This window comes from Pseudophryne corroboree, chromosome 5, assembly GCF_028390025.1.
Source record: "Pseudophryne corroboree isolate aPseCor3 chromosome 5, aPseCor3.hap2, whole genome shotgun sequence".
In the NCBI taxonomy this organism is placed as follows: domain Eukaryota; kingdom Metazoa; phylum Chordata; class Amphibia; order Anura; family Myobatrachidae; genus Pseudophryne; species Pseudophryne corroboree.
Window position 1 is genome coordinate 377,367,842 of NC_086448.1, and position 18,422 is coordinate 377,386,263.

General features: G+C 49.0%; 1 protein-coding gene across 3 annotated transcripts in view; it reads left to right on the plus strand.

Annotated features, from left to right (window-relative positions):
- CLPTM1L (CLPTM1 like) overlaps positions 1 to 18,422 on the plus strand; it is a 269,603-nt gene that overhangs the window by 139,429 nt on the left and 111,752 nt on the right. For all 3 annotated transcript variants that reach the window (XM_063922687.1, XM_063922689.1, XM_063922688.1), the window contains exon 9: positions 14,242 to 14,326. In XM_063922687.1, the coding sequence (XP_063778757.1) occupies positions 14,242 to 14,326 (85 nt within the window). The remainder of the gene's footprint in view (positions 1 to 14,241; positions 14,327 to 18,422) is intronic.

Consider the following 18,422-nt stretch of genomic DNA (forward strand, 5'->3'; position numbering starts at 1 on the left):
CCGTGCTGGCAGCAGTAACGGGTGACTACTTCCTTGTCAGGCTCATGGAGTGATCATGGGTCTCTAACTGAGCAGCTCCCAGCACGCTCAGGAGAAGAGACCAGGATACATATTTATACAGTCAAGACACTTTATATCAGTTTCTGAGCTGGGGCTGTGTCAAGCATGTAACTGTATAATGTATATATATATATATATATATATATATATATATAATGTATATATGTATATAACTGTATAATGGTAGCACCTAAACCCTCCTAAACAGGGGTCATTGATCTGATTGGGAAATTGAGTTCATACACAACAAATACAGGCTTGTGTCATCGTATATTACCAGTTAAAAACTGAACAGACATAAAATACAAAAAGTAGCATGTCCAGTTACATTGCTATTAGTTCAGCATCTATTATGTAGGCATTCATATAAGCAATTTACATTTATACAAAATGTTTATTTCTCTAGCATCCATAAGGGATATTGGGGGAAACTAGTACGATGGGGTATAGATGGGGTCCAAAGGAGCCAGTGCACTTTTTAAATTTCTTCAACTGGGTGTGCTGGCTCCTCCCCTCTATGCCCCCTCCCACAGGCAGTTTAGAAAAAAGTGCCCTCAGGAGAGGATGCACATCTCTGCAGCTCCAGAGAGTTTTCTTCAATTTCATTTTAAACTTTTATTATTTTCGGTATGCTGTCTGGGCAACAGCATACCTGCGCCGTGGGATTTAGGGGTGGGGGGGAGGGGCGGTCACCGGCCTTACGAGGTCCAGAACCACTTCCCCGCTGCAGGACCACCGTCCTGAGGACTTGTTGTTCAGCGGGGCACTGCGCCTTGGCTGTCACAACCGCAGCACGCCGCACACCCCAAACGCTGCCTGAAGGTGACATCGGTGGTGAGTACACACCAGGGGCCCCGCTAGGGGGGACCCCCGGTTCAAAGTGCGGCTGACCACGGGCACGGCGTGCGGGACCTTCCTGGAGTGGGTCCCGCTAAGATCCCCTGTGTAGAACTGGCACAAAAGGCTTGACTAGCACTTGTTGTGATGCTTTAAATATTCATTAATAGGGCAGAACAGATGGTGTAATGGTTAGCATTACTGCCTCACAGCACTGAGCTCACAGGCTCGATTCTCACCCTTGCTCTAACTGCGGAGTTTGTATATTCTCGTACTTGCGTGGGTTTCCTCTGGGGCACTCTGGTTTCCTCCCACAATCCAAAAATATACTGGTAGGTTAATTGGATCACAACAACAACAACAAAATAACCCTAGCATGAATGTGTGTGCGTGTACATGTGGTAGGGAATACAGATTGTAAGCTCCACTGGGGCAGGGACTGGTGTGAATGGTCAAATATTCTCTGTAAAGCGCTGCGGAATATGTGTGCGCTAAATAAATAACTGGTGATAAATTATTGCTCTGGTGCCATTAGAGGGGGCGGAGCTAACTCAGTGCGGGACCTGAGGTGTTTTGGCGCCTTCCTCTGCTTACAGCAGCCATCTACAGCACACACAGCGCTTCCTGCCTCACAAGACGCGCTGGAAAACTGGTACAGGGTGTAGCAAAGGGGGAGAGCCACTTGTGTACACTATCCTGATCATCTGTAGGACTTAAATTGCTAGTGTTTACTGCGTTTAGAAAGCTGACAGCATGATCGGGGCTGTGCAGCTCAGGGTGTGCTGGTGTCCTCTCTCATCTGTGTCTCCTCTCGCATACAGTGGGGCAGGCTTGCATTGTCACACCAGATTCTCTCCATTATCTAGTGATTGTTTCCTGTGAACAATGCAGTCAATCTTCACAAATCAGTGAAGGGGGGGGGGGGGGGGGGTGTCCAGAGCCCCACTGGTTAGGGTCTCTTAAGACTATGATGTCAGATATGTCTTCCCAGCTCACTGCTAATGTGCAGAAGACTCAGCTACTGCAACAAGCTGTTGCAGATTTAGCTGCAAGGGCAGATGCACAGTCTCCCCTCTCATGCAGGTCCACAGAAGCGTGGTTTACCTGCTCTGCTATCCGATTCAGATGATGATATTCAAGATGATGGGGATGACCTGGATCCCGTTAGTGGGAATCCTGATTCTACTCATGGTATTGATCCCCCTCATTTTGACTATAAGGGATGTGTTAAAGATCCCTCTAGAGGACACTGCATCACAGCAGTCGTTTCTGCAGCTGGGTAGACTGTTCCACAGGGAATACACCGGGGTGTACAGTTGGATCTTGAGCCAGAGGCACCAACAGGCTAAAGCTTTGACTGTTCCCAGGATGCATTGCATGGCCTCCTCTATAACCCCACCTCCGGACACTGGAGCTCAGTTTGTAAGTTGGTGCCTGCAGAGCAGGTCACTTAAGAGGCACTGCGCTAGGCAGCCCTGAAAAGAGCTTTTAGAAGACTTCAGGGGCTGCAGCACTTTATATGTCAATGTGACATACTGTGCTGCGGTACCATCACCTCCCCAGCAGCGCTGCATACTCCCGCTGGCCGAGTTCCCAGGTACTTGCGGCGGAGGCGCTCCGTTTACCAGGCACACAACTGCTGACACTCTCCAGTATCGCGTGGCTGCTTCTTAGGGAGGAGGTAAGAGGGTCCCCCAGGAAGGACCCGCCACTTAATCGCGTTCCGGTCCCTGTCCCAGGAGACGGACTGCGCCGCTGAAGTGGATACTGTATCTGTACAGAGACCCCACTATATCCACCAGGGCAGGGAGCACAGGTCAGATTATGTAAAATACATTTTAATAAGGCTCCATAGTACCTGGTGATGAGGACTAGCATAGGGGATAAGGGGTTGAACTGTAGCCCCTCCCACAGCTCCGGGTGCCATCTACTGCTGGTGTTCCCGCCCTGGAGCTGCTTCTCACTCTCTGGCTTAGATTTAGGCGCCATCTTCTCAAGTCTGGTCTCAGGGACTGCTGGGCAAAGTCTCCTTTGTAAATCTGCCAACCTCATCAGCTTTGATTTTACAGTCACTTAAGTATTCTACATGTCATATTAAGACACTGTTAGTTAAGAACAAGTGTCTCTCTACCAGAATATTTAGTACAAGTGTTCTGATATATACATTCAGTCTCTGGCTGTGCATTGTTATATATGTATGTATGTGTGTGTGTGTATATGTATATATAAATATATATATATGTGTGTGTGTGTGTATATATATATATATATATATATATATATATATATATACCTGTGTGTGTATATATATGTATATGGGCATATTTGCAGTTATATTATATATTACATATTATATGTGATACAGTTGCCAGGTTTTAATTCTTTAGGCTTTGTGATAGTGTAGGACCTGCATGAAGGTGGGGTACCTTGAAAATCGGTATGCAGGCTTCCGTGCATTGGCCAATCCACCAACTAAACCCCCATCATTTATTTATTGATGTTGTGAGGACAAGTGAGCTTGCTATGGTGAGTGCTGAATTCTCTATTTTGTATATATATATATATATATATATTTCTGCTGCGGGGTACACTCGGCTCCACAAGGATTAACATCGGGGTGTAGAGTAGGATCTTGATCCGAGGCACCAACAGGCTCAAAGCTTTTGACTGTTCCCAAGATGCACAGCGCCACCTCCTCTATAACCCCGCCTCCATGCACAGTGAGCTCAGTTTGTAAGTTGGTGCCATGCAGTAAGCAGGCACTTAACAGGAGGGCTGCCTCAGGCAGTCTATTGATAGCTTTAATGACAGAAAAAGAAGATTTTTTTCTAACAAGACTTCAAGGGCTGCTGCAGACAGTCTTTCTGACTTCTCTGTGTGTGGCTCCCTCACCTCCAGCGGCGCTGTATACTCCCGCGCCCTGGTTGCCAGGTCACTGCAGCGGAGGCGCCGGCTTCTTGCAAACGTGAGTCACACACACACGCCGCCGTTCTCCCGAATCGCGGGGCCGCAGACAAGGGGGAGGTAAGGGGTTTCTGTGCCTGCTCTTTACCGTGATACAGCGCGGCCGTAGGAGGCGGGCCGCGCGCGTGCTGGCGTGGACACTGAATACTGGGCAGCCGCTCCACTTGCCACCAGGGTCATATAATGGGCACAGGTCAGGGGGAATTTTATTATTAAACCTCCGTTTTACACTGCCTGCAAGCACCAGGTGGGGATGGCAGCAGGGGGAGCAAGTCGGACCTGTGGCCCCTCCCCCCAGCCCCAGGGCGCCATTTCTACAAATGTTCCCGCCCTGGAGCTGCTTCTCTCCCCCTCACTCCTGGTCAGCAACCATCACAGACAGAGCCTTGCTGGTCCTAGGACTGCTAGGGCAGATCCTACCTGTCACTGGGACAGTGTTAGTTAAGAAAGAGTGCATACATTCAGGGTTGTGTGGTACAAACACCCTGTGATATACATCCAGTGTTTACTGTGCATTGTTATATCTATTGTTATCACATATAGCCATACTGAGTATTACTTTGTATTGCTAGTCCAGTGCAGTTTTATGGTACATAATTTCTGCATGGTGAACGTGTGACTTTATATGTGTGTGTGCATGTAGCTGCTTCGTGGTTGCCTTTATTGAAGGGTATTTCACTCAGTGGGCTATTCCTGTATTGCTATACCTGAGGGGGCCAAGTGTTTCAGGTTTTTCTTTATGTTTAATGTAGGATCATATCACAAGATATACTGATGGTGTATTTTTACTTGTGATTTATAGTCACCATATAATCTAGATCTCTCGGACTGCTATCATAGGCACATTTTTCAGAGAAGTTCTTGATGGGTATAGTTCTGCTACACTTTGAACCAGGTTGCCCACTATTGTGCACATTGCTATGTCTGCTACACGTGGCAACGACGCTGGGGCTTCTCCCACACTGCGTGGTTGTGAGGCCGCGGACGTAATAGTGGATAATATGGCAGCTGAGAGTTCAGATTCAGGGGGTTCCTTACCCCCCAGTGGGTCAGTAGCACCTGGGGCATCAGAAGACCCACCTTGGGATATATTTTCCATATTGTTAAACATGCTTGTGACTAAATTGACGCCCCCTGTGGGACCACCTGTGCCACTGCAACAGTTTACGGTCCCTGCTGTGAACCCGCCATGGGCGGATCAGCTTTCCACTCAGTTACAGCATTTGAACCGATCTATGACTAAATCTAAGTGTCACACTCGCCCGCCTAAGACTAAGTCATCTTCTAAACGGACCATTACCTCCTCCCAATCCACTGCTATTCCAGACACGTCCTCTGACGAGGACGGGGCATATACTGACGACACTGATGTCTCTGATGGGGAAGGGAAGTCATTGGTGGATGTCCCGGATTTGATTGAGGCAATCAGGCTCATTCTTCAGGTGTCTGATGATCCTGAGCCTGAGACTGTCTCCAAGAAACCGGATAGGTTTAAACGCAAGAAGGTGGTTAAACAAGTTTTACCCCATTCTGAACACCTGGTTGACATACGTCAAGAATCCTGGAAAAATCCTGGGACAAAATTTACACCGAATAAGAGACTGTTGGCTCGCTATCCTCTCTCTGCGGAGGTATGTAAAAATTGGGAAACCCCTCCACCTGTAGATTCTCATGTGGCGCTTATGGTTGTTTCCTCTGCTCTGCCAGTAACTACCATAACCTCTCTGAAGGAACCGACGGATAGGCGTATGGAGGGTTGTTTAGAAGCAATTTATACCCTAACGGGGGCAGTGCATAGGCCAACTATTGCAGCGACTTGGGCTGCTGAAGCTGTTGAGGTGTGGGCTAAGGAACTTGAGGCGGAACTGCCTTCCGATGCGTCTGAGCATGCTCGACAATGTCTCTCGTATATTGCCACGGATTCTCTGTTCCTTAAGGAGGCGGCCTCCGATGCCAGGGTGCTTGCGGCCAAGGCTGCTACTGCGTCCGTCTTGGCCAGACGTATCCTTTGGTTGAGATCCTGGTCGGTGGATATGGATTCCAAAGACCTTAATAAGATTTTGGCTGACCTGGCTACTGCTAAAACAGCTTGCCTACCCAGTACGGCTCCTTCCGCACAGAAGGCTAAAAGTACTTTCCCTCCTCCAGGAAAAGCAAAAGGTCAGGCATACCCAAAGTAAACTCGTGCTTCCAGACCTGCCTAGCCCAGATCGAAGCGTGCCTGGGCCGCTGGTCAGCCAGCTTCCAAATCTGAGAAGCCTGCCGCATGACGGGGCGGGCCTCCCTCTGGGGGATCCCAGGGTGGGGGACCGACTTCTAGGTTTTACCCAGGAATGGTTGAAGGCCACTTCAGGTGAGGGAAGTCGTCGCTCGAGGTTACGCCATACCCTTCAAGATTCGTCCCCCTCATCGTTTTTGCTTGACAGATGTGGCTCTGGATCCGGCAAACATGTTGCACTCAGTGGTACATTCCCTCCTGTCCACAGGAGTGGTAGTACAGGTGCCTCTGGCTCAGAGGGACAAGGGGTTCTATTCACCGCTGTTTCTAGTCCCGAAACCAAACTGGTCCTCGCCGCCCATTCTCAATTTGAAGTCCTTGAACAAGCATGTGCGGATCTCAAAGTTTTGTATGGAAACGCTGCGCTCTATTGTTCTGGTCATGGAGCTTGGGGACTATATGGTCTCCCTGGACATACAGGATGCCTACCTACATATTCCTATTGCGGTATCTCATCAGCAGTACCTGCAGTTTGCGGTGTGCAACCTTCATTACCAATTTCAGGCATTACCCTTTGGTTTGACAACGGCTCCGCGAGTTTTCACCAAAGTAATGGCGGTCATGACGGCTATACTCCGCCGTCAAGGGGTCAAGATCCTACCGTACTTGGACGATTTGTTGATCCTGGCAAATTCCCCAGAACTGCTCCTGTGTCATTTCGATCTGATGGTCCAGTGCATGAAAGCCCACGGGTGGCTGATCAACTGGAATAAATCCTCCCTGGTTCCTGCTCGGAGCATGTTAGATCTGGGAGCGTTGTTGGACACTCACAACCAACGGTTGTCCCTGTCTCAGGAGAAACTCCTGAAGCTTCAGGACAGGATTCGATGCTTCCTATCTCGTCTGCAAGTGTCGATACATTCGGCAATGCAAGTGCTGGGTCTCATGGTGTCTGCTTTCGACATGGTGGAGTATGCTCAATTCCACTCTCGCCCTCTGCAGAAGTTAATTCAGGCCAAGTGGGACGGTCTGCCTCACCGGATCAGATCTCACATGATCTCATTGTCTTCGGAGGTCCGCCTGTCACTGAACTGGTGGCTGCAGGACCAACAATTGAGCAGGGGCTGTCCCTTCTGGATACCAGACTGGGTCCTTCTGACAACGGATGCCAGTCTGAGAGGTTGGGGTGCGGTGTTGGAACAATACTCTCTTCACGGTCGGTGGACCAAGGAGGAGTCTCTGCTCCTGATCAATATTCTGGAACTGTGGGCAGTGTTCAACGCGTTGACAATGGCCCAGCATCTAATACAGAACAGACCTGTTCAAGTACAGTCGGACAACGCCTCCACGGTGGCGTACATAAATCATCAGAGCGGCACTCGAAGCCGCATGGCAATGAGGGAAGTGTCACGGATTCTTCAGTGGGCAATCGCCACCTACCGGCCATATCCGCAGTGTTCATTCCGGGCGTCCTGAACTGGGAAGCGGACTATCTCAGTCGTCGGGACGTACACGCAGGAGAGTGGAGCCTCCATCCGGAGGTGTTTCAGCTTCTCGTGGACACGTGGGGCCTTCCAGATGTGAATCTGATGGCGTTTCAACACAATCACAAGGTTTTGGTCTTCGGAGCAAGGACAAGGGATCCTCAAGCTGCGTTCGTGGATGCTCTGGCAATTCCATGGAATTTTCAGCTACCGTACTTGTTCCCTCTGGTGTCACTCCTGCCCAGAGTAATACGGACGTTCAAGCAAGGAGGAGGAAACCTGCTTCTGGTTGCTCCAGCGTGGCCCAGACGGCACTGGTTCTCCGATCTTCTGGGTCTCTCATGGGATCGTCCCCTTCTACTTCCAAAATGACCAGACCTCCTCATTCAGGGCCTTTCTGTTTACCAGGATTTGGCCCATCTGGCTTTGACGACATGGTCCTTGAGGCTTCCGTCCTGAGGGCCAAGGGTTTTTCTGAGGCGGTCGTTCAAACTATGTTGAAGGCCCGTAAGCCGGCTTCTGCTCGGATCTACCATAGGGTCTAGAATGCTTACTTTACTTGGTGTGCGTCTCACAATCAGGACGTTTTCAAGTTTAGTACGGTCAAACTATTGGCCTTTCTACAACACGGTCTGGACTTAGGCCTGTGTCTGGCCTCCCTCAAGGTTCACATCTCTGCCTTGTCTGTTCCGTTTCAGAGACTGCATGGGCTGGTTAACGAAACTGAGCTTCCTGTGAATGGAGGCGGCGCTGAGCATCTTGGGAACAGTCAAAAGTTTTGAGCCTGTTGGTGCCTCGGATCAAGATCCTACTCTACACCCCGATGTTAATCCTTGTGGAGTCCAGTGTTCCTCGCAGAAAAAGATTTAACAATGGTAAGTTCTTACCATAAATCTCGTTTTTTCAGTATGCAGTTTGGGCAACAGCATACCTGCACTGTGGGAGTTAGGGGGGTTACGGTCACCGCCCTCGCGGGGTGCAGATGGGTGGTTTGTTCAGCGGGGCTCTGCGCCTTGGCTGTCGCAACCGCAGCACGCAGCACACCCCTAACACTGCCTGAGGGTGCTCGTCGGTGGTGAGTAAAAACCGGGGACCCTGCTTGGGGAGTCCCCCGGTTCATGGTGCGTCAGAAATGGTGGTGAGGCATACGGGTCCCTCCTGGGGGGGACCCGCTATAGCCCCTGCGTGAGACTGGCTAGCAATGGCTGTACTAAACATTTATGTAAGGCTACAGCGAGATTAGGAGACATGGCCAGTATAAATATATCTCAGTAGCTCCAACACCGTTATGGGGGTCGGCGCTACATCAGAGCGGGCTCAGCTACATTTTGGCGCCTTCCTCTGCATGAGCAGCAGCAGTCTCACACAGCTCCTCCAGACCGTCACACGCTGGATCACTGGTGCATGGTGTGGATTAGGGGGAGAGCCGCTATTTGTGCACAGATATTATTCCTCTGAGGGAATCCATTGTATAAGCAGTTTTCACTGATATGTAAAAACGCTGACCGACTCACTGGGGCACTGCTGCGTTGGGTGTGCTGGTGTCCTCTATTTCTCCTCTCACATGCAATAGGGCAGGCTTGCATTGTAAATCAGTCTGTGTTGTATGTGTATTGTGTGTGTGTTACTTCATAATGCTAAAACACAAGTTATGAAGTGTATGTAATACCAGATTCTCCCCTCTCTCATCTGGTTCCATATCATGTGAGCAGTGTAGTAAGTACTCACAAAATGCTGAGGACAATGTGGGGGAGAGTCTCGAGCCCTCCAGGCTGGGGGCTATCAAAACTACTGTATGATGTCTGATATGTCACCTCAACTCACTGCAAATACCAGCAAAACACAATAACTGCAATAAGCAATAGCAGATCTAGCTGCCAGGTCTGATGTTCTCCGTCCCCTGTCTACTACAGGTGCACATAAATGTGCGTTACCTGCACTCCTCTCAGAAATTGATGGTGATATACAGGATGATGGGTTTGATGTGGATCCCATATGTGGGGATTCCACCCCTACACAGGGTATTGACCCCTCATGTTGGCTATAAGGGATGTGCTAAAGCTCCCCCTGGAGGACGTTACTAATCAGCAGTTGTTTTTCCTCCCATAAGACAAACTGACTGTCACATTTCCTGATTCCAAAGAATTGGATGATTTATTTAATTTAGCCTGGAAAAATCCAGATAAAAGATATCGGTTGTCAAAACGGTTTTTGAATACCTTTCCCTTTGTTGCCTCTGAAGGCAGGAAGATCTGGAAAGAATCTCCAGCTGTAGACGTCTCAGTCTCTTGCACCTTTTCAAAGGCAGTACTCCCTGCTCCGGGCTACTTAACGGTAAAGGACCTGGGGGATAGGAAAATTAAGACCACACTGAAATCTATCTACACTGCAGCAGGTATATCTCAAAGACTGGTAATTACATGTGGCTGGATGACACGTGCAATTCATTTCTGGGCTACTCAAATTCAGGAGTGTCTCTCAGGTGATATGACCCTGGTTACTACGGTAACTTTCCTTAAACACATTCAGGACACGACACGGGTGCTCTGTGACTCCCTAAAAAAGATTAGCAATATTAATGCTAGAACCACTGCTATGGCTATGCATATGGATATGCACGCAGATTCCACTCCAAACGCAATGTGTAATCTCTTCCCTTTACAGGAGAATGGTTCTTCGGAGGCGAATTGGACGCATGGATCTCCAAGGTTACTTCTGGGAAATCCACGTTTCTTCCCTCAGGGGCTCCGCCTGCTAGACGTACCTACCCGGGACCGTCTACTCAGTCCTTTCAGTCCACCAGATTTTGATCTAGGGCCAGTGGTGCCTCCAACGCAGCTAGAGGCACCAGAGGTAAACCTAAGAAACCAGCCGTTGCCGACTCTCAGGAACAGAGCACCAGTTCAGCTTCCGCAAAAAATTCAGCATGAGGGTGCCCACCCACCCCGAGAGGATGTCGTGATGGGAGCTCGGTTACGTCGCTTCAGCCACATCTGTGAAGTTCCTGCCAGGATGCCTGGGTACGGGACCTCATCTCTCAGGGTTACAAGCTGAAGTTCGATTTTGCTCCTCCCCAGCGATTTTTCAAATCAAGCTTACCAGCTTTGGAAAATATGCACGTTACGCTGCTACTGGCCATCACAAAGTTGGTCCAGCCCAGGTCATTGTTCCAGTACCCCTGCAACAGCAAGGACAAGGTTACTCCAGCCTGCACGTAATTCTGAAGCCAGACTGGTCTGTGAGACCCATTTTGAATCTGAAGTCCTTGAATCCTTACATGAAGGTTTTCAAATTCAAGATGGAATCTTTAAGAGCAGTGTTCGCAGGACTGGAACAGGAATTCCTAGTGTCCCTGGCTGTCAAGTACGCCGACCTCCATATCCCAATTTGGCCTCCTCATCATGCCTCTCTGAGGTTCGCCCTGTTGAACGATCACTACCAGTTCCAGGCGTTACCCTTCGCCTGTCTACAGCTACGAGAGTGTTCATGAAGGTGATAGCAGAAATGATGTTTCAGCTAAGAGTCCAGGGGGTCAACGTAGTCCCTTACCTGGATGATCTCCTGATAAAAGCGAGTTCCAGGGAGCTTCTACTGCTCCACATGGATCACACCATCCAACTTCTGTCTCACCACGGCTGGATCCTCAATCTACAGAAGTCCCACCTGGAACCGTCTCAGCGGCTACTGTTTCTGGGTATGCTACTGGATACTGTAGCACAGAAAGTGTTCCTCCCAGAGGACAAAGCAAGAACACTCCAGGAAATGGTTTGCATTGTTCTCCGACCTGCTCGAGTATCCATTCATCTTTGCATAAATTTGTTGGGAAAGATAGTCGCTTCGTACGAGGCTATACAGTATGGAAGGCTCCATGTCAGACCCTTCCAGTTGGACATCCTGAACAAGTGGTCCGGTTCCCATCTCCAGATGCACCGGATGATTCAGCTGTCACCCCAGGCCAGGATTTCTCTCCTGTGGTGGCTACAGTCTTCCAATCTACTGGAAGGTCGACACTTCGGGTTTCAGGATTGGGTCCTCCTCACGACGGATGCGAGCCTGAGAGGATGGGGAGCTGTCACCCACGGGGCGCAATTCCAGAGCAGGTGGTCTTCCCAAGATGCCCTACTTTCGATCAACATACCGGAACTTTGGGCTATCTACAATGCTTTGATTCAGGCCTCCCCTCTACTCCGGGATCTGGCAATCCAGGTTCAGTCGGGCAACGCCACGGCTTTGGCATACATCAATCGACAAGGAGGGACAAAAAGCAGGGCCTGCATGCGAGAAGTGTCAACAATACTCCTCTGGGCAGAAAGAAATGCAAGAGCACTCTCCGCAATCTTCATTCCGGGAGTGGACAACTGGGAAGCGGATTTCCTGAGTCGTCACGATCTCCACCCAGTGGAGTGTAAACTACACCCTCAGGTGTTTCAACAGAGCATCAACAGGTGGAGATGCCCACAGATTGACATGATGGTGTCTCGACTCGACAAAAAAAACAACTTTGCTGCTACTGCTCATGAACCAGGGACCCTCAGGCGAGCACAGTGGATGCGCTGACATTGCCTTGGCCTTTCCAGCTGTTATACCTGTTTCCTCCGATTCCGTTGATCCCAAAGGGCTCAAGAGGATCAAGCACCAAGGAGTGCAAACAATCCTGATTGTCCCGGAGAGCATGGTACGTGGCTCTTCTGGACATGTCTGTAGAAGGGGTGGTCTTCTGTATGCCGGCGGTCGGGCTCCCGGCGCTCAGTATACCGGCGCCGGGAGCCCGACAGCCGGCATACCGACACTTATTTTCCCTCGTGGGGGTCCACGACCCCCATAGAGGGAGAATAAAATAGTGTCGCGCCACCGTGCCCGTAGCGTGGCGAGCGCAGCGAGCCCGCAAGGGGCTCATTTGCGCTCGCCACGCTGTCGGTAAGCCGGCGGTCGGGCTCCCGGCGCCGGGATGCTGGTCGCTGGGAGCCCGACCGCCGGCCAGCCGTAGTGAACCCCTGTAGAAGACCCTTGGCCTCTGCTACTAAGAAAGGATCTTCTTCAGCAAGGACCGTTCGTCTACCCGGACTTACGGCGGCTTCGTTTGACGGCTTGGAAGTTGAGCGGAACATCCTAGCTCGCAAAGGTCTTTTCAAAAAGGTCATTTCCACTATGGTGCAATCCAGAAATCTTGTGACGTCAAAACACTATCATCATATCTGGCGGAGATATGTCTCCTGGTGCGAAGAACGCACATATCCATCTGCAGAATTCTACTTGGGAAGATTCCTCCGTTTCCTGCAGGCTGGAGTGGATAAAGGCTTACGTCTGGGATCCATTAAGGTCCAGATTTCAGCTCTTTCAATCTTCTTCCAAAGGAAATTGACTATGTTGCCAAAAGTTCAGACCTTCTTGCAAGTAGTGCTTCACAACCTCCGTTTGTGCCGCCTATGGCACCTTGGGATTTGGATATGGTGCTAAGATTTCTGCAGTCCTCCTTGCTTGGTCCTCTTGATGACGGTAGAAGATAAGTACATGGAAGATGGTGATGTTACTGGCCCTGGCTTCTGCTAGGCATGTCTCAGAATTGGGGACCTTGTCATGTAAAAGTCCATACTTGGTCTTTTACGAAAGCAAAGCGGAGCTCAGGACTACACAGCAGTTCCTGCTGAAGGTGGTCTCCACGTTTCACTTGAATCAACCTTTTGTGCTTCCATCCAGTTCTTGCACTGTTGCCCCTCCGGAGGCATTGAATGCTGTGCGAGCCTTGAAGATCTATGTCAGGAGGACGGCTCGGATCAGAAAGACGGATTCCTTGTTCGTGCTGTATGATGCACAGAAAAAGGGTTGCCCTGCTTCAAAGCAGTCCATTGCTCGTTGGCTTCGGCTCACTATTCAGCAAGCCTATGTGTTGGCAGCCTTACCTGTTCCACAGTTTCTGAAGGCCCACTCTACAAGATCAGTGGTCTCTCCTTGGGCGGCTGCCCGTGGAGTCTCGGCCTTGCAACTATGCCGAGCTGCTACCTGGTCGGGGAAGAACACTTTTGTGAAGTACTACAAATTTGATACCCTGGCCAAAGAGGATACCAAGATTGGGCAGGCGGTGCTGCAGCAGTCTCCGCCCGTTCTGGAAGCTTTGGGACGTCCCCATCGGATTAGTTTCCCCCATAGTCCATAAGGGATATTGGGCGCCCGCCTCTGTGTGGTGACTTTCTGCAGGTTCTCTGTTATGTGTCACCTGTTCTGCTGTTGCTGTTTATGTTGCCAGCTGTTGCTGGCCCAGTTGTGTTATGGTGTGCTGGTGTATAAATATCACCACACTTCTTATGTTCCTTCTCTCAATATGTAATTTCTCCTTCGGGCACTGTTTTACCTATAACTGCCTGTAGTAGGGGGCATAGAGGGGGGGAGACAGCACACCCAGTGGAAGAAATTTAAAGTGCATTGGCTCCTGTGGATCCCGTCTATACCCCATCGTACTAGTTTCCCCCAATATCCCTTATGGACTACGAGAAAAGGATTTACCGGTAGGTATTAAAATCCTATTTTAATGTTTCCTATTTTTAATAACTATTTTGGTGACTATAAACAGCCTACTAAATAAAATGCTAAACTTAACTAGTTGATATGAATTTTGAGATGTCCATTATTATTTGATTTGTATTATGCATGTTTATTGGCAATATATTTTTTATTTTGCAGCTGCTGTTTGATTTTCTTGCATTTAAAAATGACATTAGTTTCTGGAAAAAGAAGAAAAATATGGTTGGGATGTCAACAAAAGCAGGTATGAGTGAGTTACAGTATGTGCCAGTTATGATAAGTACATTTGCAGTTAGCTTTTGATAAGAATTAGTTTGTCATTAGCCTTTATGTGCTATCACCTATTATCCATTAGCTGCACACAAAGTGGATGATTCAGAGGGTGAAAGTGGGTCTGTTCTGCAGGAAGATGTTGCGTGTATATGCGTTTTACGGGTGATCAGATGTGTGCACAACTCGCATGTAGGCGAAGTCTAGCGGGTAACAGAATTGTGGGCTTTGCAGAGTAGTGTGTACCCAGAAGTCTGGCTGTCTTCAGTCACCTCTCTAGCACCAGGACTCGGGCTAGTACAAGTGCACACTGATTATCATGGCTGCAGTGAAACCAAGTGCTATGGAATGGTGTGGGCTCATAGATGCATACTGCTCGTCTCATGGGCAAAATATGCACATAATATGGGTTTAATTACAACTAACTTCTATTCAACCCTTTATCAGCCATCAGTAAAAAAAAAAAAAAGCAAATAAGAATGGTACAATATATATAAAACAAATATGGTACATGGAGTCCAGTCAAATGGGATCAAAATATTACGAGTTATTGAAAAAAAAAATTAATGCATGTCCTGCTAAAGCAATTTTACATACACTCGTAAACTGCTCCAAAACTATGTGCTGTGTCGGAAATTAAATCCATTTTAAGATTCTTTCCTGGTTCTGGGTCCTAGTATCTATCTCTATGAACAAACGCTCCTCTGTCTCTCGTATTATAATAGAGTAGGATACTCTTGCTTTTACTTTTATTTTCTAATGAACATTTGAACTAGTGCATATTGAGTTTTGTCCTTACATCCTAAATAACAACAGTTCTATATAATGGGTGTGTTTAATCTAAATGTTTTCCGCTTAGTCAGCGATACGGAGTATAGGCCAATATATCTAAAGAATGCATGCCATAGAGTCTAGATCTTTGGGTTCCAGAAATGGTTAGGCAGCCATTTTATTGGTTTGGTATGCAGTCTGTCAATTGACAAGGAAACCGTTCTTAATGTTTCTCTTACGTCCTAGGACAGTGATGGCTAACCTTGACACTCCAGCTGTTGTTGAACTACACATCCCAGCATGCCCTGCATCAGTTTTAGCATGGCCAAATAACAAAACTGTAGCAGGGCATGCTGGGATATGTAGTTCAACAACAACTGTAGTGTCAAGGTTAGCCATCACTGTCCTAGGGGATACTGGGAATCCATTTAGTACCATGAGGTATAGACGGGTCCACTTGGAGCCATGGACACTATAGAAGTTGTGCTGGCTCCTCCCTCTATGCCCCTCCTACCAGACTCTGTTTAGAAACTGTGCCCGAAGGAGCCGATCACATCTCTGGAAGCTCCTAAAGCGTTTTCTGCATTTATTTTCAAAGTTTGTTATTTTCAGGCAGGACTGGATGGCACCAGCCTGCCTGCTTTGTGGGTTTTGGGGGGGGGCGGGGAAACTACCCAACCCCACTAAGGGTTAATGGTCCCATTTCCCGCTGACAGGACGCTAGCTCCTGAGGGAACTATTTGCAAGCCCCACCACGACGAGCGTACATTCCCGCAGCACGTCGCCACCCCTAGCAGAGCCAGAAGAATGAAGAGTGGTAAGTACTAAGCCGGTGTCCCGGTTAGTGGGTTCCCGCCCATTATGGCGGCATAAGGGTACGGAGATGTACGACTTTTACACGGGGCGTAATGAATCTCCAGACTTAGTACACTGTAGTGTACACAGTACCGAAATTGGCAATACAGGCTTAAAAGGGGGCTTACTCCATTTTATGCGCTCAGACACATAAAGCCAGTATAAAAAAGAGCGGGAAGACCGTGCACCTTTGAAGGGGTGGGGCTTCACTATGAGCGTATCCAGCAGCTCACAGGCGCCATTTTACCCTACTGCAGCTACACAGACGCTGACTACAGGGATACGCAACTCCTCTGGAGGGCCTCTAGATTACCTCAGCGGTCGCTGAGGTACCAGGTGGGTCATAGCAGGGAGGAGCTATATACAAGTTTACCAATTCCCTCATCTAGGTACTTAGTCTGCGACCCAGCTTAGCTTTAGCGATAAGGGCGCTGTGTGCTGGTACTATCCTCTCACTGTGTCTCTCGGGAAGGACTCTTTGTGGGTTAATTGTGCATTTAACCTTTTCCTGTGTGTGCTGTCACTGCTACAGTATGTCAGGCAAAGAGTGTGTTTCATGTAAGGCACAGTGTTCCTCTTCTCCAGGGGGTTCACTAGTGTGTACTCAGTGTAGTATGCCTTCTCAGGCTAGTAGGGCGGAGCCAGTATTGCTGGACTCAATTAGGGGGATGATTTCCACCATCTCTACTAAATTATCTCTTAATGAGAAAGAGACGCAATATTTAAGACAGTCTATGGCTGAGTTTATGCAAAAGGACTCAGTACTCAGACCAGTGTCTCAGTCCTCTACCATTTGTCTGCAAAAACGTACTATGTCCATATCCTGCATTCTGACTCTGATAATGAAGGGTCAGAAATGGAGGAAGGTCAGGTGGACATACAGGTAGGGGAGGGTACTCTGTCGCAGGGTGTAGAGGCTCTCGTAGATTCTATCATAGAAGTCCTAACTATCCCTGTTAAGTGTGAGGAATCTTACTTTCTCTGACGTCCTAGTGGATGCTGGGAACTCCGTAAGGACCATGGGGAATAGCGGGCTCCGAAGGAGGCTGGGCACTCTAGAAAGATTTATGACTACCTGGTGTGCACTGGCTCCTCCCACTATGACCCTCCTCCAAGCCTCAGTTAGATTTTGTGCCCGGCCGAGGTTGGATGCACACTAGGGGCTCTCCTGAGCCCTTAGAAAGAAAGTATAGATTTAGGTTTTTTATTTTCAGTGAGACCTGCTGGCAACAGGCTCACTGCAGCGAGGGACTAAGGGGAGAAGAAGCGAACTCGCCTGCTTGCAGCCGGATTGGGCTTCTTAGGCTACTGGACACCATTAGCTCCAGAGGGATCGACCGCAGGCCCAGTCCTTGGTGTTCGGTCCCGGAGCCGCGCCGCCGTCCCCCTTACAGAGCCAGAAGCAAGAAGAGGTCCGGAAAAACGGCGGCAGAAGACATCAGTCTTCACCAAGGTAGCGCACAGCACTGCAGCTGTGCGCCATTGCTCCTCATACACACTTCATACTCCGGTCACTGAGGGTGCAGGGCGCTGGGGGGGGGGCGCCCTGAGAAGCAATAATAACACCTTGGCTGGCAAAAATTCCACAATATATAGTCCCAGAGGCTATATATGTGGAAAATACCCCTGCCAGAATATGGAAAAAAGCGGGAGAATAGTCCGCGGAAAAGGGGCGGAGCTATCTCTCACAGCACACTGGCGCCATTTCTCCTTCACAGATCCGCTGGAAGGAAGCTCCCTGGCTCTCCCCTGCAGTCTACACTACAGAACAGGGTAAAAACAGAGAGGGGGGGCACTAAATTTAGGCGCAGTATATAATATATAGAAAAAGCAGCTATAGGGGACATAACTCAGTTAGTCCCTGCATTATATAGCGCTCTGGTGTGTGCTGGCATACTCTCACTCTGTCCCCCCAAAGGGCTTTTGTGGGTCCTGTCCTCATTCGGAGCATTCCTTGTGTGTGTGCGGTGTGTCGGTACGGCTGTGTCGACATGTTTGATGAGGATAATAATGTGGAGGCGGAGCAGATGCCTTTAGAAGGGATGTCACCCCCTGCGGGGCAGACACCTGAGTGAATGAGCTTATGGAAAGTAATGAGTGCACGTATAGACTCCTTACATAAGAAAATTGACGACATGCCAAATGTGGGACAGCCGACTTCTCAGCTCGTGCCTGCCCAGGCGTCGCATGGGTCGTCAGGGGCTCTAAAACGCCCGCTACCGCAAGCAGACCCAGATGTCGACACTGATACTGACACCAGTGTCGACAACGATGAGTCTAACCTGATGCCCACTAAGGCCATTCACTGCATGATTGAGGCAATGAAAGAGGTGTTACACATTTCTGATATAACTACAGGTACCACTAAAAAGGGTATTATGTTTGGAGAGAAAAAACTACCCGTAGTTTTTCCCCCATCAGATGAATTAAATGAAGTGTGTGAA